At 48.7% G+C, this 27,930-nt stretch overlaps 1 protein-coding gene across 6 annotated transcripts in view; it reads right to left on the reverse strand.

Moving 5' to 3' along the window:
* The window catches only part of LOC105693444 (nucleolysin TIAR), a 360,079-nt gene that overhangs the window by 47,903 nt on the left and 284,246 nt on the right, over positions 1–27,930 (reverse strand). For all 6 annotated transcript variants that reach the window (XM_048653707.1, XM_048653668.1, XM_048653798.1 and 3 more), the window contains one exon: positions 24,753–24,840. In XM_048653707.1, the coding sequence (XP_048509664.1) occupies positions 24,753–24,840 (88 nt within the window). The remainder of the gene's footprint in view (positions 1–24,752; positions 24,841–27,930) is intronic.

A 27,930-nucleotide genomic window follows, 5' to 3' on the forward strand; every position in this document is an offset into this window, starting at 1 on the left:
CGCGCGTAAGGGTATATCATCTGTACGGATAAAGAAAAATAGAAGGTTCGGGAGTGAGAGAGAGAGAGAGAGAGATAGAGAGATAGAAGTATAAGAAGTAGTAAAAAAAATGGGGAACCATTTTCGGGGGTGGATTTCTTTCCTCTTATAGTCGTGTAACCTATATCATTCACCTTGACGCGGGGCGAGGGGGATGAGAAACGTACGTTAAGGGGATGACGATGTTGACGAATGTCGAGCGGTACCTTACCGACCCCTATCCGACCCCGTCATCTGCGTTCCCGTGCCATTCCTCCCCGTTCGACCCCCGGCTACGCGGAAGAGATACGGGCGAACGAGATACTCGATGAAAAAAATTGGAGAAAAAAAAAAAACAGAAAAAAAAAACAGAAAAAAAAAAATCTACCGCGAAACGGAGATGACCCGTAGCGAAATTTGAAGTTTCAGTTCCCCCGGAATCAGCTGATGGAAAGTGGGCGTCCGATTCCGCGTCTGGGTGCAGGATGGACGGATCACCTCGTGGCACAGCAGCTTATATAACGAGCTCTGCGAGATGCTGGGCACGAAGTTTCGGACTTAGAAGTCAGAACGAAACGCGCGAGGTTCGGGGAAATGAATTCCTAGCCAGAAAAGCCCGGCTATAAGCGACCTTTCGGAAAACCTCCACGACTCGAGCGCCGTGTCAGAGGTTACGGTGTCGTATATTATTAAAAATAGAGGAGCATTCCCGGCATACACGTGCGTTAGACTTGCAAAATACTCGTAGATATTTCGTTACATCTACGCTACGTCTTTAGCGTCTACCGACGGTAACATATTTACATACGTACCTCTTTGTATGTATATGTGACGTATACCGATAATGTGTAACGAGCGAAGGGACGGAGGATCGATAATTGCTTACGTCGTTGGTAAACTACACGGTTCAATGAAATCAAAGTCCTAAAGCGTCCCGCCGAGTAGCGGGGAGATGGGAAAAAAAGGGAAAAAGGGAAAAAGGAAAATAGAAAAGGTAAAAGAGGAAGAGCAATGGGAAAAGAAGGGTGGGCCTTGTCTCGGGGTTCTCGAAAAGACGGCTAGACCGAAAATGAACGTATGACGGGGCAACGGTCTAGGTACATCCTTGCAGAATAGCGGGGGTCTCAGTATCTAAAACAACGTAGAATATTTCGGCTTTTTTTCTTCCGTTTTTTCGTTTTTTTTCGTGTTTTTTTTTTTTGTTTTTTCTTTGCGAAGCCATGCACCCCCAGCTTATGCGCGAGGGGTACCTGACACCGTTTGTATTATCACAATGTAGCGTGACTCGTCTTGATTAGATACTTAGAAACTGAAGAGAGAAAAAATGGTCCCTTACATCTTGACACCGCGCGGGGATGAAAAAAAAAAAAAAAAAAAAAACTTTTCATTATACGCTCGCAGGGTGGAGAAGGTGAAAGAAAATAACGTGAAGAAAATTGAAAAATCTGCGTGATTGAGAGGAATTAGTGGAACGGAAAGCCGTGAGGCGATAACGAGTGAGCTTTTGCCGTACAGCAAAAGTATCTTGAATCAGATACCATCGCAACGTTGACGAAGCGATCGAATTAGGGGAGGCGCACGGGCGCGACTATGGAGCGGTAAACAGAAAAAAAAAAAAAAAAAGTAACGTCGCGAACATCTTCTTCGCGGGGTTCGTTAAAAAGTTTTTTCTAGAAAAGATTATGATGCGTGGGCAGAAATTGGCAGTGACGTCGACCCACCGTGTAACCGTGTCCCCCGGCGACAGCGGGATCCCCGTAGCAAAATGGTTTAATGATCGATGCCCGAAAAACAAAAAAAAAACAAGTAAAAATGATATGCACCCGAGTATCGAGCCACAGGAATTCGGAGAATCGAGTAAGAAATAAATTTGTAGATCGTCAAAGAGAAACAGAGAGAAAAATTATTTATAACCAGCTTAAGAAAATTCATTTTCAGCTTGCGTGCTTCAAGAGATAGAACGGGTGGGATTTCCATTCCGTCTTCATTCTATTTATTTTATTTTTTCTTTCGTTCATCCTTTAACTATTTTTTCTTATTCCCCTCTCTAGGTTATCAGATTCCGAACTTCAAAGAGATGATGGTGCAGGGGGAGTCACTCGCGACTTATGAATTGAATAGCAGCGAGACTACCTTTTTTTTTTTCTTTTTTATTTCGTTTGCTTCCTTTTTTCTTATGGATTCAGAAGATCATCCTCGTTTTTATCTCTGAATCGCTAAAACCTCGCCTGGATTCGCGTGCGCTCTCTTATTCCCGGTATACTTCTCCTTTCTTTTTATCCTAGCTATATCGCCGGCTATTTCCCTCATGCTGTATCCCCAATGGGCGGAACTCAAAGGGTATAATTGATCGCAGACCAACCGCGAATCCCTTTCCAGTTACACGAGCTTAGTTTTGGCAAAAACATTTAATCACTCGAACAATCGGGCGGCTCAATCACCCGGACCGGATAATCCGCGGCCCTCAAAAATTCCGCTCTCTTTATTCGCTCCCTGTTTCTCTTCCCGACTGTTTTACTCCCCTGTGTAGTTGTTTTTTTTTTTTCTTTTTTTTTGTCTTCATCTATTTCTATCTTTTTCATTCGGGCGTACGGCTGACGAATGCCTTGTACGGTTATCCACATTTACGCGTGTACACGTATCGCAAACTCGACGGGCGGGGGGGACGAAAGCGAAGGAACGAGAGCGCATTTCCCGCGTCACGCACCGCGTAGGGAAGGAGCGTCGTAACTCGTCTTCTCCTGTTGGTTAATTTCAACCCCCGTCCGCCACTTTCTCTCCCCCCCCCTCGCAGCAAACCCCGACGCGATTTACTTTAGCATCACGAGGCGACGTCGGGTGTAAGGGAAGGTGGATACCTATATTTATTGCTTGGAAACGCTGCTCACGGTTCAACGGTGCGAGCGCGGAGCCCCGAGATCCCCCATATTTTAAATCTCAAGCATCACGATTCGCGCGGCCTGAATAGACAAGTGATAAGAAAATTTTTCGAAGGCGGTAAAACCGCGGATATACGTATAGTTTTCCCTTCTAACGGTTATATAGTGGAGAGACCTCGACTCTTACCAATTTATACGCCCAACTCGGTACGGGTGCAATAATTTATTATTATTTTCTTTTTTTCTTCTCCTCCTCCTTTTTTCTCACATCCAATTGACGGAGTATTCGCGCGGAATTCGCCCCGGCAACGCGTTGCGCGAAGATATAGCTGTGAAACTAGAGCCGAAAACACGAAGTGCGAGGAGTGGACGTGTACAGGGGTGAGATGGGAAGACTGCGCTCTTCCGTCGCATCCGTTAAAGTTTACCCCGAACTTTTCTCTGTACCCGGAAAGACCGCGGCGCGGTGGTGTGGTCTCCTATGCGGGGAACGGTGTACGCGGGGTGTTCGTGTGTCCGTGCCGTTGGATTTCGCGAAAGATAGAAAAAGAAAGAGAGAGCGAGGAAGATGGAAAACAGCAGCAGCAGCAGCAGCAGCAGCAGCGCCCTTTAAAACACTTGGCGTACAAGTTAACTTTTATTTGAGCCAAGTATCAACAGGTATCGACTCTTCCTGCGAGCTTCTTTCCCCCCCTCCCATCGGCTAACCCTCCGATACGAGGGGTGGCTTTCTCCCCCTTTCTCCCCCTTTCGACCCCTTTCCCCTTTTTCCCCGTCCCTCTCTCTCTTTCTCTCTCTCTCTCTCTCTCTCTCTCTCTCTCTCTTCCATCGAACACTCTCGCGAGTTGCGGGTATATCGTAGCGCACGCCATCGTCGTGCGGAGGTGAAACTCTCTCTTCCGAGACTCTTTATAAATTAACAACACGTCTGCGAATTGATCCCGTCGACAGGTTTGGCTAGATTAGGTCGGGTCAGGATCCACACCGCGGTGTTCCAAGGAGACGTCTTACTAGCTACGTGTCTCGAGCTTTAACGTCTTTGTTGACGTTACTTTGCCCCGTGCCTCGCGGAGCGACGGCTTTATACACGTTTCCTTCCGCCAATTTCGCCGCCGCCTCCGCCTCCTCCTCTATCTCATTCTTTTGTACCGATCACGCCGACGAAAAGACGGACAATGACTACGTATCTCCCCCCCTTCCCCACTTTGTCTCCGTCCGTCCGGTCGGTGCGCGTGGGACGGTAAAAATCCCTCGTCGATCGGTTATGTGTTCCCGATGCCTCTGGGGGTGGGGGGGATGTAGCGTACGATTCGAATCCCGTTTCGTTTCGACGGATGTATCGCGTGTATATCCGTAGGTATAATCTCGCGGAGAATAGTGGATAGGTAGTAGGGGCGCGCGGGAGAGCGAACTCGGAAGCGAGACTAATCCCCCGGATTATTCCCTCTGATCCCATACCAAATATCCGTTCAACCGAACGAGGATCACCTTGCACCGGCCCGTACGGAGATCGGGGGCGGCAATACCGAATCCAAAACGTCCCCCGCAGCCAGTAGTATAGCGCGTCTTATCTGTCCCATACATACGATCGCGCGCGTGAATCATCGCACGTCCCGTTCGCACACCCCCCGGGCGCTGACCGATGCCGTTTCGGGTGCGGGGGGTGTAATGGCCCCGGTAATTCCCGATCGGTAATTATAGGTATCGCGCCGTGCCGGCGTAACGACGCTCTCGAAATTAACAATAAGACGAGAGGCCGTAACGCGCGTTCGCGGCGTCCGCGGCGTCGGTCGGTTTTAAAAGCGTTCGCAATCGTCCTTATCTCGTTTCGTTGGCCGGTGCGAAAATAATGGGCAAAGTTTCGCCCCGATTTCTCCGCGTTCTCACCAACGGCGACTCGTGCAGGCGCATCGAGACCGTACCGCGTTTCCCGTTTCTGTCACTTCCGCATCCCCGCGGGCTCCGTTTGTATCTCCGAAGCGCTTAATCCTACGTCGCGTCGTCGCACCGAATCCTGACGCTACCTGCACCGCCGCTGCCGTCGCTACTTCTCTCCTTCCCATCGAAATCCGGCACGTTAGTGTGCTTAACGGTGCATTCGACCGTCCATTACTCAAACAGCGGAACGCGGACTGCACCCCCAGGAGGACATCAACGCGGGCGTACCCCCGACGCTCCGTGTACACTGTGTATCGGTGTACGCGTTGAACGTGGCACGTTGCGGAATTGGATCGAACAACCAATAAATGCCGTGCAAACATTTTACCCGCTGATATTCAATGGACTTTGAATATTTCATACAGTTGGAATCCGTAATTATGTCGCGACGAACCTCGGTATCTCGGCGGATCATTTTCTACCGGGGAAACGAGCGGGGGGTCGGGGGCTCGGAGGGCGTCGTCAATGGCATCTGCGTGGCGATGAACATTGATTTTTAATAAGTCAACGTGGAAAGAGGTGGCGCACTCCTTATTTGAGGTGAAGTTATACAGATATCTCGGCACCGAGTCCCCGCAGAATAGCCGAGGCCACAAATCGACTCCGAGATAACTTCTTTTTCGCTCACGTATTATACCCATATACGTACGTACGGGTTACACGAACACGTACGCGCCACCGTAGGGGTACACGTACATTCCAACGAATTTGTCATAATTTTTCTTTTGCTTTTCAGCAATTTTTCATTTTTTCATCGTTTGTTTTTTGTTTTTTTTTTCATTTATTTTTTATTCTTCCTTTTTCGCGCTACGGGCTGATTGGGAACGAGACTCCGGTGATTTAAGGATGAAACCGGAGGGCGGTGGAACCGCGACGCCGCTACCGACCTCTCTGAATATAAACCAGCCCCCGTAGAAAGATGGTCTTTTCATTTTCTTTTTTCCTTCATTCGTTTCCCCCTTATTTTCACACACGCAGATTTTCACGTAGCAACCCTTGCCTCGAATCCCTCGTCTCGTTTGGCTCACCTGATTTCTTTTTCTTTTTTTTTTTTTTTTTATTCTTATTCCTCATTTTTCCTCATCTCGAATCGCGCGGATACTTGACACACATATGCGATTACAGACTCGTGTGCGTCGTCGTCGAACATCCGATTCGAGGAGGAATCGAATTTCCCCATAACGTATCCATTCCGCTCGCTCGCTCGCTCGCTCGCTCGCGTACGTCTCGTTAATCTCTCCGCGCTTCCACTCGGAATGGGATTTCCCGCGTACTTACATTAGTCGCCCTTGATTGGTCTAGGTCCTCTCGCAAAGGGTCATTCGAACCGGCACACGCTTTATCCCAGGGGAGAGACCGAGCCGATCACTTCCCTCCGAGGCTTACAATGAGAGAAAGGGAAATGGGAGGAGCGAGAGTGTGTACGGATCGATTGATTGATTGGTTCGGTGATTGATTGATTGATCGATGCCTTTGTACGTTCGCAAAATAAAAACCCCACCGGACCGGTGTGACCCGCCGAAAAAATGAGGGGCGGACGAACGGGAAACGCGAAACAGCCGAATAAACAAATAACGCGACTCAAGTAGTTTGTTTTAATTTTTTTCAACGGTAACGGTATGCGAAAATCTGCGGAACGCTACGCCGAATTACTCGCCCGAGAAAGAGTCATTTTTTCTTTTCGCCCCGTGAGATTGAAAATCTATTATTAAAGCGATACGTGTGCGGGGGGGGGGGGGGACTGAGAAGGAATATCGGGGGAGCGATAAGAGTTGTATAAATCGGAGGTCGGTGCGGTTTGAATTTCAGCGAGCTCCTCGCCTAGGTATCTCGTAAAATCGTAAGTAGAAGTTCGACGGGGTACGAGGACGGATGAAATTTTGAGGAGCGAGTTACGCGACGTCGAAATGTTCGTCACTTCCGTCAGCCACGCCGATTGTTTTCGTACGGACGTCCGAAACCCGTACGACCTCGACTCGATGCCGACGCGACCGTCAGAAACGGACACGCCACCGAAGAGCACTTTTAGTTGCGGATGTTATTATTATTCCGGTGGAACGTCATCGTACACCCCGATGCTTCGGCTATTCGTACGGAATGACCGGTCGTGTCGTCGACGGGGAGGCTATTCGGGCAGCATTCGGCTCCGTTGCGGTCACCCCATTCCGCGTTCTACGGGGTTAAGTTGGGTCAGAGCCGCGGTAATTGTTGGACGCGTGTCTCTATTCTATCGCCGTTACAGGTACGGTTACACGGGTGTTGTTTGAAGTTGAGAAACGAATACTTCGCACCCCGAAATCCGACGCCTCTCGGTCGACCCTCCCTTATTCCCGCACCCCTTGCCATAGTACCTCACCTCCGGTGCGAAGCACCCCGAACGCCGGGCGAGGGGCGCTGCCGCGGGGATCAACGATTCAAATAATATTTCCAGTAAACTGTGCCAGAAGCTTTCACGGTAGCTCACGGGATCTCGTCTCGATCGCGAAGACGCGCGGTATCTGCTCGGTTGGATCGTTGCGCTTCGGGGCTGCCTTTAAAACTGGGCACCGGGAGTTTGCCTTTCAAATGGGGTGAGTTTAAGTGGGTATATAAGACGGGAGTTCGTAGACGATCGGTTTTATTATTACATGTACCTGTGGCTGTGTATTCGAGCCGAGGTCTCCTCTGTGTCCGTGTCGAATAGAGACCACGTGACGCGTAGCTCGCGAACAAGTCGACACGGTCGTTTCGAAAATGAACCGAAGGACGAGGAGGAGGAGGAGGACGAAGACGAAAACGAAGGACGAAATAACTCGAGGGTGGATCCATTAGAGCCACCCTTAGCCGGTGTACGCCGTACCGCCGATGAAACCTCCCCCGTACACCGCTCTTCTTTCTTGATGCCCCGCTTGTTTGCAGGGGGGTGGTTCTTCCGACTTTTCTAGTTACTCGCCCCGCTACCGTGCCTTATCACGGTTACTGTCTTAATTGTCATAACATTATTCCAACCCACGAGGAAAAGCACTTGAAACCGGTGTCTCTCCCTAAACTAAACCGAGGCTCAATTTTTCTCTCATTTTTCTTCCGTTCCAGTTTTCCTTATTTTTTTTCTTCTTTTCATCTTTTTTTTTTTTCTTTTCTTTTCTCCTCCTTGTTTCTTCGTTCATTTTTTTTTTCTTCCTTATTTTTTATTTTCCCCCGTTTCTTCGCTCCTAAGTTGCGATCTTATATACTTTCACCAACTTATTTACCGGCTGACGATGACGACCGGTGTACACGGGTGTACGTGTACGTGTACGTTCGCTTGTTTATACGGGTATAAAATACGGTATATAAACGTACGTAGACGCGACGACGTTGAAGAGTTTTTGAAAAAGTCTCGGACGAAGTGAACGTATAACGCGTATCTTACTTACAATTAGACAAACATTATACAAATGTGGTGCAAAAACGTTGATACGCGGGGTGGGGTTTATAACGGCGAGAACCTCATCTCTCCGCATCGCTATAACGGACGGTGGTGATGGTGCAGAGCGAAAATAGAGGAGCGGAAGGAAAACGTGAAAGAAAACTTTAACGCCGGAGGCAAAGTCGCACATTAGAGCTAGAGAATCGCGAAAGCTGGTGCCGCTGCCGCTGAGCGGTAGGAGGAAGACCACCCAGAGCGGGCTTTGCTCGTCGCATAAACGGTCGATCACGGGACGGTGAGTTTTCTAATTGGCGAACACCTCGACACCGCTCGCTACTATTCCTTCCTCCGTCGCCGCCGCCGCCGCCGCTGCCGCTGCTGCCGCCGCTGTTCCGACTGCAACGGGGTTCCTACTTTTCTTATAATCTCAAAGTTTCTCTAACGGGAATCGCAAGCGCCCGCCACGGACGCCCGAAGAACAGCTTAATCCCGTACAAGCGTAACGATTTGTAAACGGAGAGACATTTCTCAGATTGAGATAAAAGGAATAAGACGGTTTCCTTCCTTTTTTTACCCCCCCTCCCCCCCATTTCTTTTCTCTCGCTTGAGCGTAAAAGCTCGGTTAACGCGATACCGAAATAAATCGTTAATAAATAGTCGCGCGCGATAACTTCCTTGAATTTGTCACAATTTCGCGTCATCGCGGATGAATTTATGATCGGCGAAAAAAGGGATTAAAAAAAAAAAAGAACGGAGAGAAAAAAAAACAGAAAAAAAACAGAATGGAGGTAGGACGTGCACGCCGGGATGGAAAATATGTAATCTGGGCACCGCTACGTCGGCTTTGGGCAGAGCGAAACGAGAATATCGTTCGCCGAGCGGTCGGCGCGCGGTGTTGAACAGCCGGCAATAAATACAGAACGCGATTAGATCGTCCAGTCAGCGTTTTCGTTGGCCAATAATTCGCGTAAAATATCGCTAGCACCGAGCACCTCTTCCTCGTACCAACTATGCACACCTACGCGTTACCACCGTTCCCACTCCAACGGTCGTCCGTCACCCGGGTCAAACCGAACCCCGACCCTTTTACACCCCCCCCCCCCCCCCCCTCGGCAATAAGCGCGCGGGCACGAATACGTACGTGTAACGTATCCCTGGGCCGGTGCACGGGATACGTACCGAGTACTTCGGACTTTACCCTAAAAAGGTTGATTCGGAATCCGAAATTCCCATACGGTTCGTTCAAGTACAGAGAGAGAGAGAGAGGCAGCGTTACAACATCACCTCCCGCAAAGATTGGCAGGATGTAATTTGCGAGATAAACGGGTACGGTTGGTAATTATGCGCGTTGTTATCGTTGCCATATTTAATTAGTAATTAACAATAATTTCAAAGTCTTCGGAGTAGGTGGTCGCCTTGGGTGAGAAACGATTGCGGGAATCGCGCCCCGTTTCCGAGTAGTAGAAAACGAGTTTTGTAGGATGAAGCGCGGATGAAGAGGATGAGGAGGATTTTGAGGCAGACCGTGACGGACGTACCCATTAGCGGGGCTTAGCGCGGTGTCACGGGGTGTTGTGGGGACCCCTCCTAATTGTACATTAAATTTGATGTTATTTTTTGAAAAGCTCGAGGCGCACCCCTGCACAACCGACACACCCAACGAAGCTGCAGGGGTCGAGCTGCCGGCAGCACGCATCTGAACTTTTATTTACACGAAATTAATTTTAATGAGAGACCCGCTCACCGCCACTCATCTTATCGCGTTCCCTACGACCCCAAGTTGACCTCGGTTTCACTCGGGAGGGTCGCACGTTGCGACTACCCGCTGCACCGCGACGCTCGCCCCCCCCTCTTCGTTTCTCTTCTTTTCTTTTTCAAACTTGTTACTTCTTTTTTTTTTCCCTCATCAGGGGTCGTTAATTGGTTTCCTGCGGGCACCGTTCGATTCTGAGTTTCAGACGGGGACGAGGCCGAAGGATGTATACTATTTTCGGAACGAAATAAGAAAATTGAAGGAAGAAAAAAAGTACGAGGTCGTGCTTCTCCGTTCTTTTTCCCCGCGCGTGAAACAGAAAAGTAAAATAAACTAAACAGAAAAATAAATGATAATGAAAAAAGGAAGAAGGTGCCGAACGGCTCTTCCACGAGTCGTCGGCCGCGAAACTGTCCCCGTGATGTCATACGGAAGAAACAAACGAGATTCTAACGACAAAAGTTCCTCCGAGTAGGGAGAATCGAAGGGTAAAAGAGGGATGGGACGGACGACGTTCCCGCTGTCGCTGTTTCCGAGGGGGGGCGGGGTGTGTGCGCGACGTCTTTTCTACCGTTCCTCGGTGTCTCTTGGGGGCTAAAGATCGGTTCGCGATCGTTGACTTAAAACCTGTGTACAGGTTGTAACATTCCTCGTTGCCGGTCGCTGGGGAAAAATCGGCAGGGTGTAGGTGCCGGTGGTAACGGAACGGGAGGAAGCGGGTCGCCCGAGTTATGCAAATAATAAAATAATACAGGACCAGCGGGGAAGAAAAGACGGGCGAAAAAAGCCGAGGGAAAGAAAGAAGGTAGGGAGAGGCGGAGAGGCGGAGAGGAATAGAGAGAGGGAGGCGAGAAGAGACGAGATTTTTCGGAACGCGAGAACTAATATCGCGTCTGTAGGGAGATCCTTGGGGTGTGAACATCCTCTTTTACTTCCGCATCTTGCGCCACCCCGTATAACGCCCTGGCCCCGTCTACGTAGACACTCACTCACGTACAGTTTTCCCTTATATTCGCAAGCTCTGACGCGTCAGCTCCTAAGTGAAGAAAGGCGGCAGCGGGAGGCTTTCCAACAGCTATCACATATATTTCAGGGGTGGCCAAACCGCGGCTGCTCGCAACGAGAAAAAGTAAAACCCACGTAAACAATTTCAAAGTTGCGCCGCCGAACGGTACGTCCCTTATCGTAAACATGAAACCGCGTATTACGCGCGCGATAAACAAAAAAAAAAATGAAAAATAAAAGAAAAGAAAAAACGAAGAAACGACATTTTTTCCGGTCGCGGTTAGGTAAAAGTTTACCCCGCGCTCGGTGAGCTTCCGCGTATCCGCAGGCGAAGTTTGACCACCCCTAGATGCGTAATGTACGCGTACGTACGGAGGGTGTGCGATTTTAATGGAGATATGGAAAAATGTTTAACGTAAAAGCTATTCGTATCCTCGACGCGACGACGCACTCGCTGAGGTTGATCAGATTTTTATGATTCGGATACCCCCCTTTTATCATAATATCATTTTTCTTATTTTACTTTTATTCCGGACGCTGCATAGAACTGTTTCAGCTTCTGGTTTATCATTATTTTAGTTTTTGAGATTCGTTTTTACATTTTAAAAAAAATGGAAAGTAGTTTCTTTCAAACTTCAAACGTTAGAGAAAAGGTTAAAACAAATCCGAAACACTACCGAGAGTAAGCACTCCCTTTTATTTAGTGGGTCACGAGTTACGGCCCTCGAAAGCACAAGAGTAAAATTTTTCTGGGGGCTTGCACGAACGAGGAAGCTGCGCTGCTCTTCTAGCTAGGGTACTGCAGGCGGTGTGCAGCGGCATGCCTGGAAAATTTCACTCTCGTGTTTTCGAGGACTGTAACTCCCGACCCAATCGATAAAACAAGGTGTCGTGCGAGGCCCTTCATATTTCTTTCCCCCGTTAATCCCGTTCCCAAGTATTATCGAGCCGTACAGCACGATCCCTTTGTTGGTGAAAAATCAGTAATTAGACATTTCCATCGAATCGTTAAAGGCGCGGGAGGAAGATACCGATAGGTCGTACTTTAAGGTACACACCTCGGGTATTCATAGCTGTGTAGTACGTGTACTTCCCATTTCGCTAATGGTATGTATAGATTGTTGGGGGGATATGGACGGATAATAATGCGGTTTAGTGAAGTAACATCAACTACTCGAAGTAGTTTGCACGAGGTATGCAACTAATTAGGAATGACGCGGGTATAATATATCAGGGGTGTACGTAGACCGGCTGCATTTCAGCCGCCATCCGACGCCAGCCGGAAAATATTTCCAGAGCCGAGTGGCGATTCGTTTGACGAAGCTTTACGGAAGCGACAATACGTCCCCGAAAATGCGATCCCGCGCACGGTGGCCCGGGGCCGGTTACAATACGGGGGGGGGGGGGGGGGGGGGGGGTGAAGTGTTATCGAGGGTATACCGAGAGTACAGCGGCTGCGGAAACGTACGTAATTAGGCGACTACCCTCGGCGCGAATTCTTCCACTTACGATTAGAGGAGACTTTCGTCCGGGCGCGCCGCGCTCCGAGGTGGCGATCCGAGTGCGCGTATACGTCCCAAAACCAAGAAAATGTCCGAGGGAGGGTACGAACTGGGAAAACGACCACGACGATTGTGGCGACGTGGGTTCCGTTGGCGCCGCTTTGGCGCCCCAGAAACAAGGGAGCTAGGTAGTATTTCGATCGTGCCGACAGCGGCTCGGCGTCGCCTGGCAATTGGGATTTTCGCGAATTTATCCGCTTCTGCTCTCTCGACGATTGTCCAAACTGCCTCCCGTTCCGACGCGGATAGAACGTCGCTGCTCGCCCGCCTGCCTACCACCGGCGACTTACCCCGCTTGCCAAACCGCCGTTGCGGGCCAAAGACCCCCGCAGGGACGGAACCGCACACCGAACGGGCAATCGGCACCCCCGCCACGATCTCCTCTCCCCCCGGCCACGGTCTTATCCAACGACTTAATATACCGCCGGCTTCGAAACGGGGGAAAGGGCAGTGTGAGAAAAAAAATGAGAGGCAAAAAATTAAGAGTCGCTGCTTTGCTTTTCCCGCATTCAATTCGGCGAGTAACGAATTAAACTGCACTCGTATAGACGAGTGGATACGGCATAACAATTTCATCGAGTTCGCGTTGCTGACCCGACAACAACGACGACGATACAATAAGAACAATCGCGAATACAACGTTTCCGCGATGAAAATCTTTGTTCTGAAAAAGACGCGTCACATTGCAGGTATAGTTTACGCGACGTCCTGTTTGAGACTCTCGAGTTAGCGTGAAGGAGAAGAATTTGACATCACTAGGAACTTGAGGAGGAGTCGAGTGGATCTCTGGGTGAGACGTTACGAGGTGCAAAGACGCCGTGGAAAAGAAAGTCACGCCGTCGTCGTTGTCGTCGTCGGTTCTTCTCGTTCAGATGAAATTGACGTACATAAAAGAAGCGTTGAAAAAAAAATGGATAAAAAACAAAAAAAAAAAAAAAACAATTCCCAAGCGACATAAACAGCGCTGCGGAGTCGACGTCGACCGAATATAAAAATTCACCTCGACTCGCGGACCCTCCTCGTAACGATTGTCGCGTTGAAAAAAAAATAAAAGCTCCGGGTCCGTCGATGACTGCCGGTCAGTCGGGGACGCGAAACTCTACCCGGGTAATTCATAACGAGCTAAGGTTTCATCGGGAGTTTATTTCCGTATAACGTACATGCCTATTCCAGGTTAGAACGTATCCGTGTTGTATAACGACCTGCCTATTTGCCCAGACCGAATGGCCGCTTCGGGAGGTAAACTAGCGCACACACGTTAGCACCTTTTCGAAAGCCGATATACCTGAACGAGGGAGGTAAAAAGAGACGACGAGACGCACGGGCGATAGAGAAGGCAAGGTGAGTTTGGCATCGTATCAAAGGGATGCGATAGCAGGAATATTTGAATCTCGATGTATTTGAACTTCACGTGTCATCCTCGTGAGAGGACACGGGGACACGGGGACACGGGGACACGGGGACACGGGGACACGGGGACACGGGGACACGGGGACACGGGGACAGGGACAGGGATAGGGATAGGGATAGGCAAAGCGCTGCGGAGTTCACTCGAAAGACGGGTGACCCCTTGTAGTGCGGTGAAAGCTACGGATGTCGGGGGTGCTTTTGGATCCCGGATGGGGAGAGAAGGAGAGTTCGGGATATCGAGGAGAAGTGGACAAGGAAGCCTTGACCGGCTCAAAATAACCAAGGGTCGTTTGCTGCGGCGTCCTATCCTTTGCTCCCTGTGTTGCGGGTATTATACTCGCAGTCTTTCACACACCCCCGTTTATTATATTTATACAAACCAACGTGGTACGCGCGCGCGCGCCGCGATTCGTTTCATTCGTCGTTTGAATTATTGTCCCGCAATTTCTCTTCGATCTCATGTCATTATATTTCGCACACTTGTTGTGAGTTTTCTTCTGTCAGGATATGCGTTATTGTTATCGCGATTCGAATTTTGTGTTTAGCGTATGGTATCTCTTAACATTTTGTTGGGAACCAAATATATGACTACGTAAATTCGTGTTGAAAATTTTCCTTTTACTTTTTTCAAAACTCTCCATGTTTGAAATTCTTTTTTCATTCATAAAAATTAGTTTATTTCCTCTACTTTGGTTCGCTCCCTCTCTAGCCGTCAGATAGGAGTCGATTATATTGAGTTAGGAAGAAATCCATCGAGATATCCTTGATTTTTTTCCTTTTTTGATCCAAAAATTAGGGATAACTCGACCAATTTTATAGATGGATCAATTTAGCTTTCAGATTTGGATTCCTGAGATCAAAATACATAGGGATACCATAGGAAACTCGTTTTGGAAAAAATTAATTTTTGACCCAAAAATTGAAAAAAATCCAAGGGGTACCCCTTTGGATTTTTTCAATTTTTCGGTCAAAAATAAAGTATTTTTAAAATTGATTGCAGGACACTTTATTAACGTATTTTGAGCTCAGGAACACGAATCCGTTGGTCAATTTGAGCTACGAATTTTCCCTATCGAGATATCTCAGTTTTTCTGCTCCAAAAAGTGGAAAATCGGCGATAACTCTATCAATTTTGTAGATAGATCAATTTGACTTATGAATTCGGATTCCTGAGGTCAAAATACATTAGAATAGCTTATAAAATAAAATATTTTTTTTTGACCCAAAATCGACAAAAATCCAAGGGGTACCCCTTTGGATTTTTTCGATTTTTGGGCGAAAAATGAACTATTTTTAAAATCGATCGTTCGACACTTTTCTAATGCATTTTGACCTAACGAAAAGGAATTCGTCAACCAAATTAAGCTACGAATTTTTCCCATCCAGATATCTCGATTTTTTAGCTCCGAAAAGTGAAAAATTTACCATAATTCGATAATTTTTTCCTGAGCTTGGAATAAAAAAAAATAAATCAATAGCCTAGAAATAAAAATGTTCAGCTCAGATCTGAAAATCGAAGAAAATCAAGGGGCGACGGAATTTTCGCGTCGCTCAAAGCAGAAAAGTTGATTTACAAACTTTGTTCGATTACCACTTTTCAACATTCAAATATACGCCGACATCTAGACATCAACAGTAACGTCTCGAATTATTCTCTGATAATAATATTTCCAGTCCAGATTGAGAACAGGACTCATAGCCAATTCGCACGACGTATCTCCGTGTACTCGGTACGGTAAAATATACAAGGCAGACGACGGATGAAGACGTCGCGCGTCGTTGAGATTTGTTCCGTAGAAATTCCTGAGGCTGTTACTCGCGGCGCGCGACTGTTGTGCGAATTATTAAATTCCTGAAGGTCGTTTCTGAGATTTGTTATCGCGCGAAACTCCGCCGCCCAACCTGAGAACAGACTCGAGAATCTAGCGAATCTTTGGAAAAGTTTGACTCGCGAGGCAGGAAACGCAATCAGGTTCGCCGTGGTCCCGATTTATTTTCGACGGTATTCAAAGTTGAGGGCCGTAGTCGACCGTGTGAGCTGCAGGGGAACCGGAAAATTTCACACGAATTTCGGAGAAATCAGGATCACCCGATCTGGGTCGCGGGTCATACGGGGCGAAAAATTCTTCACCGGACGCGCAAACACGGATAAAGAGAGATTCGGTCATTCCGCGCATACGTGTCGATCGATTATCCCTATCGTCTCTTCACTCACGGCATAGAAATACCCGGGGTTTTACGAACCGGTTTTAAGAGCCGACCCTTCCCGGATGACCAATGATGATCCCGCGGTTCTTCGCATGGAATAGGTATTAGAAAAGGAAAAAGTAAAGTTCGGGATAGCGACGACATCCCGTGCACCTTTTTCCTCCCTTTTTCTTCTTCTTCGTCTTCTTCTTTAAGGTACCCCAGTCAAGTGCCACTGAAATGACAGGAAGCTCGAACGGCGCAGTCGTTCCGAGAAAGACGAGACGACGAAGATGAGAGTGGAGAAACGACGCGCCGTGCTAGAGTGGTATACATATCATTGTGCCGACGAGTAGCCTGAATATTTTAGACGGACAACAGAAGGTCTCGTCTCGCGTTGGTTTGACCCGGAAGTTGGCCTCGAAAGAGCCGCGCCTTTTCCCTCTTCTCTCCACTCTTTACTTTTCGCTCTTCGTTCTTTTTCCCTTCCATCATCATCGTCCTCCTCTTTCGGGGTGTGGATGGAACGAGGGGGGGAGGGCGAGGGGGTGCGGGCGGGAGGGAGGGGGGGGGGGTGGGAGGTTAGCCTTCCACACCGGATGGCTGAACCCTCCTTACTTTGCACCACCCGGATATAACCTCGGAGGGTCTGTGTTCTCAGCACTCGTTCTTATTATCTAACGAGCAAGATACCACCGCCATTACCCTGCCCTCTTCCTCTTCTTCTTATTACCCTTCTTCCTCCCCCAGCCTCTTTGGGCTCGACTTCAATTCCTTGTTCAACTACTCATTAATTTATTTATTTATATTATCTCAGAGTCCTATGGGGCGTACGATACCCAACCTTCGAAGTCGCGGAAAGTCAATGACGACGACAATGAAAGCCTCGAGTAATTAGGAGGGGATAGATAACAGGTACTCGTTACCAGCTGCTTGTTTACTTTCACGGAAACATTAATGCGGTAACAAACGATGTTCCGTAACGTTCAGCGCGGCAATAAGGTCAGTGGGGTTAGGCACGCCTCCCCCCCCCCCCCCCCTTCTTTGAGGGCTCGGTTTCTCCGTACGGTAAATCAACAGAAAATATCGTCCGAGTGCAAGTGACGAACGCCTCGAGGTATATCATACTCACGGGGAGGAATAAATAAAACAACATCGGAACATTTATTCGTCACCGTTGTTATATTATTACTCGGTGCGGATGTTTCGCCGTAGTGCGTGACGCGCCGGTAGGGATTTTATTGGAGGGTAGATAGTTCGGGTATACGTCGGTGGCGGAAGTTGGTCGCTTTCTTGTTGGCTGAATCTAATCTTAAGTACCTACCTACCTTTCCACCTATTCCTACCTTTTTTGGGGGGGACGAACTCGCGTTGACAAAAACTTTTGACACCACATAAAAGGCGGCGGCTCAATTAGTTTTGCAAATGGGTGTAACTTTCCTGAGATCTTTATCCCCCGAGAAGAATGCCTCCTCCCCCCACTCCCCCCCGGCGCCCCTCGAAAAGTATGATTAACTTCTCGAGGCCTTGTCTGATCGCAACGGCTGAATATAATAATTGAGGTCGCTTCGTCGAGCCCCGCTGGTCCAGCGACCGGTTCCACGCCACCTCCGTATCCACCTTCGTCTCTATCCTTTCCTTTACTTTCCTTCTCGCTCTTCACCCGCGCGCTTTCGTCTCTTTTGTGATCGGAGTTTGTTAATTAGTGGTACCCTCTTCCCCTCGGTTAGGGCATGCCGCCCCTGATATTCCCGTGTACAGCGGAAGTCCGACCATCGCGCGATGAATACACATCGCACACGCGCGCACACACACACGGGCGAACGTGTATAGATTAACCGGCGGGGGTTTTGCGAGCTGCAAGAACGGACGGACGAATACTCAGGGGAACCAGATATATGACCCGCTGTTTCTCTCTGGTTATTTTTTTCGCTTTTTTTCCATTAATCAAAGACACGGTGGCCCTCGGGTTAAGTCAGCCGGTTATTATTGGGTTTTTTTTAGGGGGGAAAGAGTGAAAAAATGTTAACGTTGTTATAGTTTAGACGAAACTCGCAAGTTTTCCGGATCGAAGCTTTCCTCAGATTTTTCGTTTCACTCTACGGACCTTCTAGATTCCTAGTAAAAAGTTTTTTAACTCGCAAAAAAAACTGTGAGCCAACTTTCGCGGAGTTTTTTTCTATACCTTTCATCACTCCCGACGATAAAAGATGTCGAATTTTTTGTTTCGCCCATTCTCTTAAGTTTGCTTTCCGTCTATTACACCGTTCCCTTTTACATTCATCCGCTCTTCCATCGATCAGATAATCTTTTTCTTTTTCTTCCGCACAAACGAAACACGGCAGATCTTTTAAATTTTGTTTTCAACCCGCCGTTCGTAGCGCAAGTGCGGAGAATTTCTATCCAGCCAAAGAACGCGGGGGCAACGAGGAGAGCAGGAGGGACGGAGGGACAAGGTTTACGGGGTCAGTTTATCTCTCTCGAAGGTGGTCGAGCAAGGCGGAATGAAGGGAAGCGAGGCGCGGGGGGGAAGAGGAAGAGGAAGAAGAGGAGGTGAGGGATGAGGGAACGAAGTAAGAAGGTATAGCTAGTGCGGCGGGGAGAGGGAGGAGGTAAAATTTAAGCTCCGACAACGTCTCAAGTCGGACTAGCCGCAACGTCCGTCTGAGGGGTGAAACCGAGGGGTGGGTTTTCCCCCGCCGTTAGCGCCTCGACGAGGAGCTAGCGCGAGGTCTATATACGCGCGGCGTCGGCGGGTGTATAGATTCGAGAATTCCTGGAGGGAAGTCGAGAGTCGAGGGAAGCGGGAAGTCGTGAGCCGGGAGTCGGGAGTTCGGGACCGCTACGCGGGAACGAGGGGCATGATAATCTTGAGAGGCGATAAATCAGGTGACCGCACATTCGCAATCCCCGCGTGCCACGTAACGGAGCCCAGTCCCACCGGATCTCTAGCCGGTCCCACTGCCGGAACCCGCCCCACGCGAGGTTACCGAAGACGACACACGCCGGCCTCTCCGTTACCCCACGTTATACCCTTCGATCGCCCTTCGTTCTTCGTTCTCCGCCGTACCACCCATATACACTCCCTCCATTTTCCCAAAGCAGCCCTTAGTTTTCGGACTTTTGGCGGTAAAGGGCTCGTCCGCGTACGCGGTGTGCAAGTATACCCTCGGCATCGAACGAACAGAAGCTCTCGCGTGGCGAGGAGCGGGCGAAATAGTGATTTCGAAGGGTTTGATTTCCGCGAAACTGGATATCAAACTTCAAAGGGCACCCCCGTACGTGAAGTGTTTTTTTGATAGCGGAATTTTCTATACCTGTAGCTATACCGTTGTGAGCCGAGACGCTGACATGGGAAAATAGACAGCAGACAACCAATGGCAGACATTCCGACACCCTAGAACCACCGCTACCCCGTGTACACCGTACAACCGACAACCGACAACCGACAACCGACAGCAGACAGCAGACAGGCGTCAGGGGAGGCAAAGAGAGAACTTTCTTAAGGTGGGTGTAGTCTACAAAGGGAATAGGAAATTACGCCCTCAGCTACGAACGCCTCTCACTTGAAATCCCGGAGATCGGTGCGAGAAATAGGAGAAAGTTCAAGGTAATAAAAATTCAAGGACCTCATAATGCGAACCGATGCTTTCCTCCCTTATCTTTTATCTTTCTCTCGTTCGTAACGTTTACTTGTTAATTGATGTTCGCAACGATTCGCCGGGTCTCTCTCCCTCTCTCTCTGTTCGAGAAGGGTTGCCACCCCCGCATTTCATCTATCCGTTCCCATCCCCCGTATGATCCCGTTCTCTCCGGAATCCCTCGCTCGAATTCAGTCAACCGGGGACGCGAGCGGGCCAAGTAAATTACACGAGATCGAAGGTAAAAGAAAAGTCGTAGCTTCCTGCAGCGGCATCCGAGGTCGGTTGGCTAAGCCAAGTCGAGGGTAGCGAAACGAGGTGAGCCCCGGTGTCGGACGTACGAACTTTAAAATAGAGAAGTATATTAAAATTTTCCTCCAAAGTTTTAATCTTTCGCTGTAGTTAAATATTAATACCGAAATCTCGGGTGCAGCTATCCCACCCCGTCGTCCCCGTTTCTTCGCGAAGGGGGAAAAAAAAGAGTCCCGAAAGTCTCCGGAGAGTCCCGGTTACACTCTACCGGATGAATCCTCCCTCCCTTTTTCTCCCGGTACTTTTTTTTTCCTTCCCCCCTATTTTTTCTCTCCTCCTCCCGGCTCTCACTCCCCGAAGAACGTAAGGAGGTCTCGCGGTAACGACGCCTCCGTGTATCATAAGCCGGAGGTTGCCGTCTCGTTCATCCTCTAAGGTGGGAATGGCAAATATGGGGTCGGCGGCGGAAGGCGGAGGGTACGGAGCTTACTTAGTCGCCATTTAAACCCGAGCGAGCGAGCTTTGGATCGTTGCTGCTAGTCCGACCGAGATCAAGCTTTGCGATATAAACGACGCTTGGCTAGCGAGAGGTCAAACGGTGCAGCGACGCGTCGCGACGCTTCCCGCTCCAAGTTCGCGACGCCGTAGCTAAAAGCTACGCGAAATCTCCCGGGTTATTTCTTCCCATTTACATACACCTGCTACACCGGCTTCGCCCGTATCCACCGCGTTCGTTTCCACGCCTGCCTACCGCCGACCTACCATATACCTATACCTACGTACGTACGTACGTACGTACATCTCACCGTGAAATCGGAATCTAGCGAATTCGATGAACCGGAGCTAAATCCGCTGATTGGTTTCACCGACGTCGACGCCTCGGCACCCGCAGCGCTCGCTCTCCTTTCCCCAACTCCGCGGAGTAGACGCCGTTTGCGGTATAAGCTGCATTCAATTTTTGGCAATTTCGATATACCTACCGCGATAACGTTTTTTTTTTTTTTTCATTTTCCTCCGTTAGCGGAGATTATATATAACCGGGTGCGAAATTCAGCACGTGCGAGTTACTCGTGCGATGTATATATGTATGTATACAGGGAAAATAGTTTTGCAGCTGTCCAATCGAACGTTGCAAAATTTCCGTGCAAATAAAGAGGAAATTATGATCGTCGAATAAATGGAGTGATACGGCGAAATTGCGCAGCGAAAACAAATTTTTCCAACATTATATTTAGGACAGTGTTCAATGTCGCACCGATCGAGTTACGAGTCGTGGATCGTTGTTTGTCGACAGCCCGAAGGCTCGCAAATTAATTTGTCCATTTGGGTAATAATATTCCAACGCGACGCGAAAAATACGATACCCGGTCGGGGGAATATTCGTTTCTCGCTGTCTCTCGCGCCAAAAATGAAGAAAGAAAATGGATAAAAAACAACAACAACAACAACAACAACAACAACGATGGAAGATGAAAATTAAACAATCGAAAATGATAACGTACCCGTATGTATCACCGTACAGGCGTACCCGTCGTATCGACAACCCTTGTAGCTCGGGGCTATCGATAAACGAAATATACGATACGGAATGATGATGAGGTGAAATTGTAGGCACGAATATAGGCACATTGTGTAGACGTAACGCGAGTTAATTCGCGATATGCCTCAATGATTCTCGCAGACAGTTTCGCCCGGGGGGGGTAATCGTCGAGGTCTGACGCTAGCCCCAAAAAATATTTGGGAGATATGCCAATAATTAATACGCGATGACAGATGATAAAATTGAAACGTTAACGCCGCCGGCTTCGGAATTTGAATTCGGAAATTGAAAATAAAAGGTTAACCCTTTCGCTTCGAGTGGACAACGGTCGAGCGGGGGGTGGCGATGGAAATGGAGGGTAGGGAGGGGTAGGGGGAACGGGGGAACGGGGCGGCTCGCAGGTATCGCGAGTATCATCGGAGGTATCGGTGTATAATATACCGTGTACGGCGTTGGTACACGTGGAAGTGGCCAGCGGCAGCTCTTTCACTACGCTCTCTATACCTACTGCGAAAAAAAAAAAAAAAAAAAAAAAAGAAAAATTAAATAAAAAAGGGGTGGAAACGCGGGCTCATGGCATGATCCGTACGTAGGAACCTCTAGTCCGATCGATTGGTGCTTCGCGAAGGGGGGATTCACGCTTTTATATAAAAAGCTCGTGAAACATGTTCGATGGTCCCTTTCACCCTTTCACCTTTACCTCCTTACCTTATCCTTTCCGATATCTCCCTCTTTCGAACTTGCCTTTTACACATTTTACCTCTTGCCCAATTTTATTACCAACGAGAGAAAATATCCCCGTATCACCGCAGTTTCCACTCTTGATGCAGGCGTAGTAAACAACTGAGATTAATCGCGTAGCGGGATATATTCGCGGTTGTTACGTTTATATGCACCGCACTGCACATACGTATATCGGGTAAATACGAGAGGTTCCCGGGTGAGGACGAATTTGTCCTCGTTACCTTGGTACGACCGCGGGTCGTAGCGTAGAAGTCTGGTGGCCCGGCTCTTCGAGGTAAGCTGCCCCAGAGGCGAGTCGGTCGGTATTCGGGACTGGAATCCGCTCAATTCTCTCGAGAGACTCGCAAGTTCGCCCCCAGCTGGGGGGGGGGGGGGGGGGTGGAAGATCTCAGAGCTTTCGGCGGAGGAACGTCAATTCTTCTTCCCCGTTTATGATCGCGTATAAAGTGTACGGTATATCAAAAGTTCCACAAGTATTTCCTGATCCCGGAAACTACAAATCGTACGAGGCGCGCTCGCGCGCGCCTGTGCCCGCGTTAAAATAAAAAGAAACAATAATTTTCATTCGATTTGATTTATTCGGGTTTTTCTTTTTTTTGTTCGCGGCAGCTCCGCAGTCACTCGTCCTTTTGACGTCGGTAGAAGGGTGCAGTGTATAACGGCGGGATTATATATATTATGCGACAAAGTCATCGTTATTGTCGTTGTAGTTTTTAGGGGAAAAGTTGGTCGCCAGTAAGACTGGCTAGGAATTCGTTCGTCGCCAGAAAATCGCTGCCACTTAAATCGCCTGGGTGCTGAAACCCTTCGATCCGTATACGTATGTACGTAGGCAACTTATACGTATGTAGCATAGACCAGAAGAACTCGGGTATAGAAACGAGGTTGGAAATCGATAACGAGAATAATATAGAGTCGAGTTGCAAGGAGCTGCTGGGAAGAAGAGAGTCTGATGGGGAAGACGGAGCGAAAAGAGAGAAAAAGAGCGAGCGGGAGAGAGAGAGAGAGAGAGAGAGAGAGAGAGAGAGAGAGGAGGAGAGGAGGAGTCTGACTAGAAGTGCGCGGGGGCGGAGGAAACACCGGAAGTCGAAGGTGCCGATATCCGCGAGCAAAGAGGAGCTGCAGGAGTCGCCGGATCGGGGATACCGCGCGCGGGGAACAAGAGAGAGAGAGAGAGAGAGAGAGAGAGAGCGAGAGAGCGGGATAAGGGAAAAAGTTGAATCGCGGCAGGGAAAAAAGGAAGAGAACGCGGGGCCGGGAGGGAAAGGAGGAAGAAGAAAGAAAGTAGGTAGTAAGTACGTATAGCGGCAACTGGAGCCACAGCTACTGGCTTCTCGAATCCTTGGCGCGCGCCAACGAGCAGTGCAACTACGACAGGATGCGATTCTTTATATTGTAGGTGAGCAGCCGTGCAACGCGAGAATATCACGTACCGCGGGACGATATTTTTACAATAATTCCAACAAATCAAGCTTTCATCCCTCCTCGATAATCTACGCTTTCCCTAATCCAAAAACGACGATTGAAAAAAAAAAGAAAAAAAAACAACGGTAACGTGTAGTACACGCACCTGAAAAAAAAAACAGCTGAAAAAATTCGACGCAACAAAAAAAGCGATATATATTGACGAAAAAAAAAAAAAAAAAAGACAAAAAAAAAAGGAAGCACAACACCCGCATTCCTGCGAGCTTTAGATGTATCGGCGCGATAAAGAGCGAAATTGAAACCGGTGCACATACCGTAGCGGAATTCACCCAGTCTCTTTTTCGCATTCGTTACGGGCGCTCATGCGTTCGCAAACGAATCTAGGCATTTGTTACACACGAAAAAGAGAAAAAAAAACAAAAACAAAGAGAAAAAAAAAAAACTTAAATAGACGAATAAATAAAATGACAAAAAAAAAAAAAAGAGGAATTGGCAGAGAAAAATTTCACGCAACTCGTGGAATCCCTACATTTACACGAATCCTGACGTATTTCGAGCTGATTGTGAGTTTGAATCTTGTTCGGAAGTTTCGGGTCGCTGGAAGGGCGCGGAGGGCAAAGAGTTCGGATCTCTTTTATACAGCGCATCTGGAGAACAAGACCCGTGGAATTTAAACTCGGTGTAGAAATGGCTGCGAAGAACCCGTTCATCCCTTAAATGTTGAAAAACTCTTATCCCCGTTAATCGGGAATGATTGTAGTGGAAATTCTGAGGGGAGTTTTGCAGGGCGTTGTTCCGCGTTGGTCGATATAGCCAGCGAGGATGCGGCGTTGATATTCCGGCACAACTCTCGGTCGAAGTGTAATAATGGCGCACGCCTCGGATATTGTCACATCGTCGTATAACGTGGACAATATGGCGGGCCTTATCTAGGCGGCTAAGTACTCGTATATCGTCACCCGTTTCTCAGCTCACCCTTAACCCTTAATAAGGAACTCCGTTGGACTTACGAGATCTCCCCGAAAGGGGCGAAGGCTTCCCTCAGCGTCTGCGTTTCGATCTCGGGACTCAGGTCACCGACGAATATGTGATAGTGTTCTGCAACAGAGAAAAACAAAATGGTCACTGAAAAATTTCTCGTACGCCGATTCATCGTCGATGCGTCGTCGTGATCGAAAAATCGCGAGAACAAGTCCCGCATGCGGGTTCGGTTGAGCATTTTCTTCCCCGAGGTTGGTACGGGACTCGGCGATGCGATATTCTTAAAATTAAGTTCCGAGATTCATCTCCGCTCCCTATTCAGCGGCCGTGTACAAGAATTTCGGTAGTTTGTCGACCGATATCAGAAGAGCCCGGCGACAGGGGATGAAACGGGGCGGCTAGGGGAGTTAAAGGTTTTCGGTCGACGCTCGGGGAAAAGCGCACAATAGTTTCTCGGGTCGAATATTAATCTTCCACTACCGTTCGCCCGACGTGGTTCTTTGTCGTTTTATATAGAATGGGGGTGTTGCAGGGTAATATTTTTCCAGTTTTCTCCAAACCCCCACCCCCCCTCCCCCTCCCCCTGCTCGTACATAGCTATACGTACGTTAAAAGACATTCACCGCGTATCGCTCTCGCGTCTCAAGACCATCTGCAAACAATTTCACAAGTCCCTAATTAATTTCGAGTGGCACTCAGATCGCTTGATTGCGATGCCACCTATATTAAGACCGCATCGTCTTCAATGGGAGCGGGTCGCTATTACGATACACACGTACCGCGCTACCCGTCTACTGCGACGGAAGAATATAAGTAAGGCGGGGCGAATCTAAACTGGGAATAAATATGAACGCGAAATGCAGGTGTTATACGCGGTGCTTTGCTACCGGCAAATTGACAGATGCAATATTAATTGCCGGGGCACACCTACCCGACAACTCCCTCGAGAGTCGACGGGCGGGCGGAGAGCCACCCCTTTATAGCCGTACACCGGCAATCCAACGCTCGTTGTGTCCACGAAAGCGGAGCCTGAATTATTATAAAGGGTCCGGAGTCAACGTGCTCGAATTTTCAAGGGAGCGCGAAGATGAGATACGATAATAATAATAACAATAATGATAATAATGATAACGATAACAGCAATGATAAAAATGATGATAAAAATAATACGGAAAAGGGTGCAAGAAGAACAAACGAATAAACAAAAAGAAAAGGAAATTGAGAATCCCCCGGATGAATTGCCCACATCGTACGTACGTCGGTGGCGGGTTTTCGTTCGTGTGGGTCTTCCTCGTCGAAGTTAAAAAGAAAGGAATAAAAGAGGAGAGAGACGGGGGTGGGGGTGGGGTGGGGTGTTCCGATGTTACGGATTTATTCTACGATTGGAAGCGTCATTGCCTGAATGGAAATCGCCGGCAAGAGGGTGTTGATGGCGTCGGTCCTTCCGCCCCTTGATCCCTTCGTCCCTAATCTCCATCCATGCGCTTTCATGAGAAAGGGAATTCAGAATAACCCCCGCTGTCCCTCGCGCCGTAGGCCAGAGGCGTTCCCTCAGTTATTTACGTTGGTTTACCTAAGGCCGATGAAAGCGCGACGGGTCTCGAGGTGGGGCAGCAAGCATCTCGTGCAACGTCTACCCGAGACGTCGTCGTCGTGACGTCGGTTTGAAGCTTTTATAAATTGTTTTTATTCCTACGAATGCGTGAGTTGAACGACGTCCGATCGCCGAGCTTTTTGTAACGCCAGGGGGTGGCGGGGTGGCGGGGTGGCGAGTTCAACGATGACGAGAATAGACGTAGGGGTAAAAGTAAATGAAACGGACAAACGAAAAGGGAAACGAAAAACGCGAAATAAAGGAATCGAGCAAGAAACAACTAGGATGGAACGAAAATAAAGTCGCGCACGACTCAAGTTTAATCAAGTTTATCGCCCGCACCACTCGCGAGACAAACTTGCCGCGGCGTAACGGCGGTAGGTCGTAGCGGTAGAGATCCCTTTCGTCCCATCGCTAGGAGGCAGGTATATCATTTCGTAATTTCTCTGCAGAAACGTACAAGTAGTAGTGGTAGCGGTGGCGGGTAGTAGCAGCGGTAGTTATATCACCGAGTGTATAGCGTACGGAGTGCTACTGTAGGTAACCGGGGGTGATCTTATGCTTTCGTAACATCTACCAAGTGTATAAACAGGGTGAGGTCTTTTCATATATTTATAGGGGTGAGTGGGTAGATATATATATATGTATATATATATATATACGTGTGTGCACAACGCGCCATTTGAGAACCGAGTCGATATATACCGAGCGAACCTGGCCCCCCCCCCCCCCCCCCCCCCCCCTTCCGTGAGGCCGTTTCGCTAAAACAAAAACATGGCTGGAAAAAAGAAAAATAAATAAATTCGAAAAACGAAATGGAACGAAAAAAACAATATGAAAATACGGCTATTGAAGGTCGGACAATGGTAGGGCTAAAACAAAAGTCCGCGATTCGGTGAGTTGAGGTGGTGAGTTTTGAGGGGATCCGATGTGGCGTAGGGAGTTTCGGCCTAACCCTCAACGCCTATAGATCAAGCGGATTCCTTTAATTTTCGGGTAGCGTAGGGAGGCACAGTGTTCAAACCGAGTGTTGATTTACACCGCGAATAGCGGACCTATTAATTTTAAAGCATGTTCCCGTTACGCTCGCTTTGTGATCGAATTAGAAATTTTCAATTACACACCGCCGGCGAGTCTCGACTATTTTTTTTTCACCTTCTATCGCCGGTTATTTTTTTTTTCCTCGTCCCGATTTTCGCACGCCGAGCACTCGAGATGCTCGAGATGGGAAGATAGCGGAGGGCGCGTCTTTAAGTCCGGGTGTATTAATATTATTGTTTCCGACGGGCTTAGGTGAATGAGAAGGAGGAGGAAAGGGAGAAAAGGAGACGATTGGCAAAGGGAAGGGTGATGGATTCCGGAATAGCGTGCGCCCGGTCGCTCGCTCTTTTCTTTGAGAATAATTGATTTCATTTTGGTTCGCGTCACTCATGCGGCACGGAGCCTCTCCTCGGCAGCACCCTCCTCCGTAACGGGTCGAGGTACCGCCGCTGCTGCTGCAGCAGCAGGCGTTGCGAGTGAAATCTTTTGTGTATACAGGTATACTATACGCGTGTCGACGGGAAACACCAGCGTCGATCGGGCGGCGGAGCAAGACGTACTCGGCTAACTCG

This window comes from Athalia rosae, chromosome 1 (genome assembly GCF_917208135.1).
Source record: "Athalia rosae chromosome 1, iyAthRosa1.1, whole genome shotgun sequence".
In the NCBI taxonomy this organism is placed as follows: Eukaryota; Metazoa; Arthropoda; class Insecta; order Hymenoptera; family Athaliidae; genus Athalia; species Athalia rosae.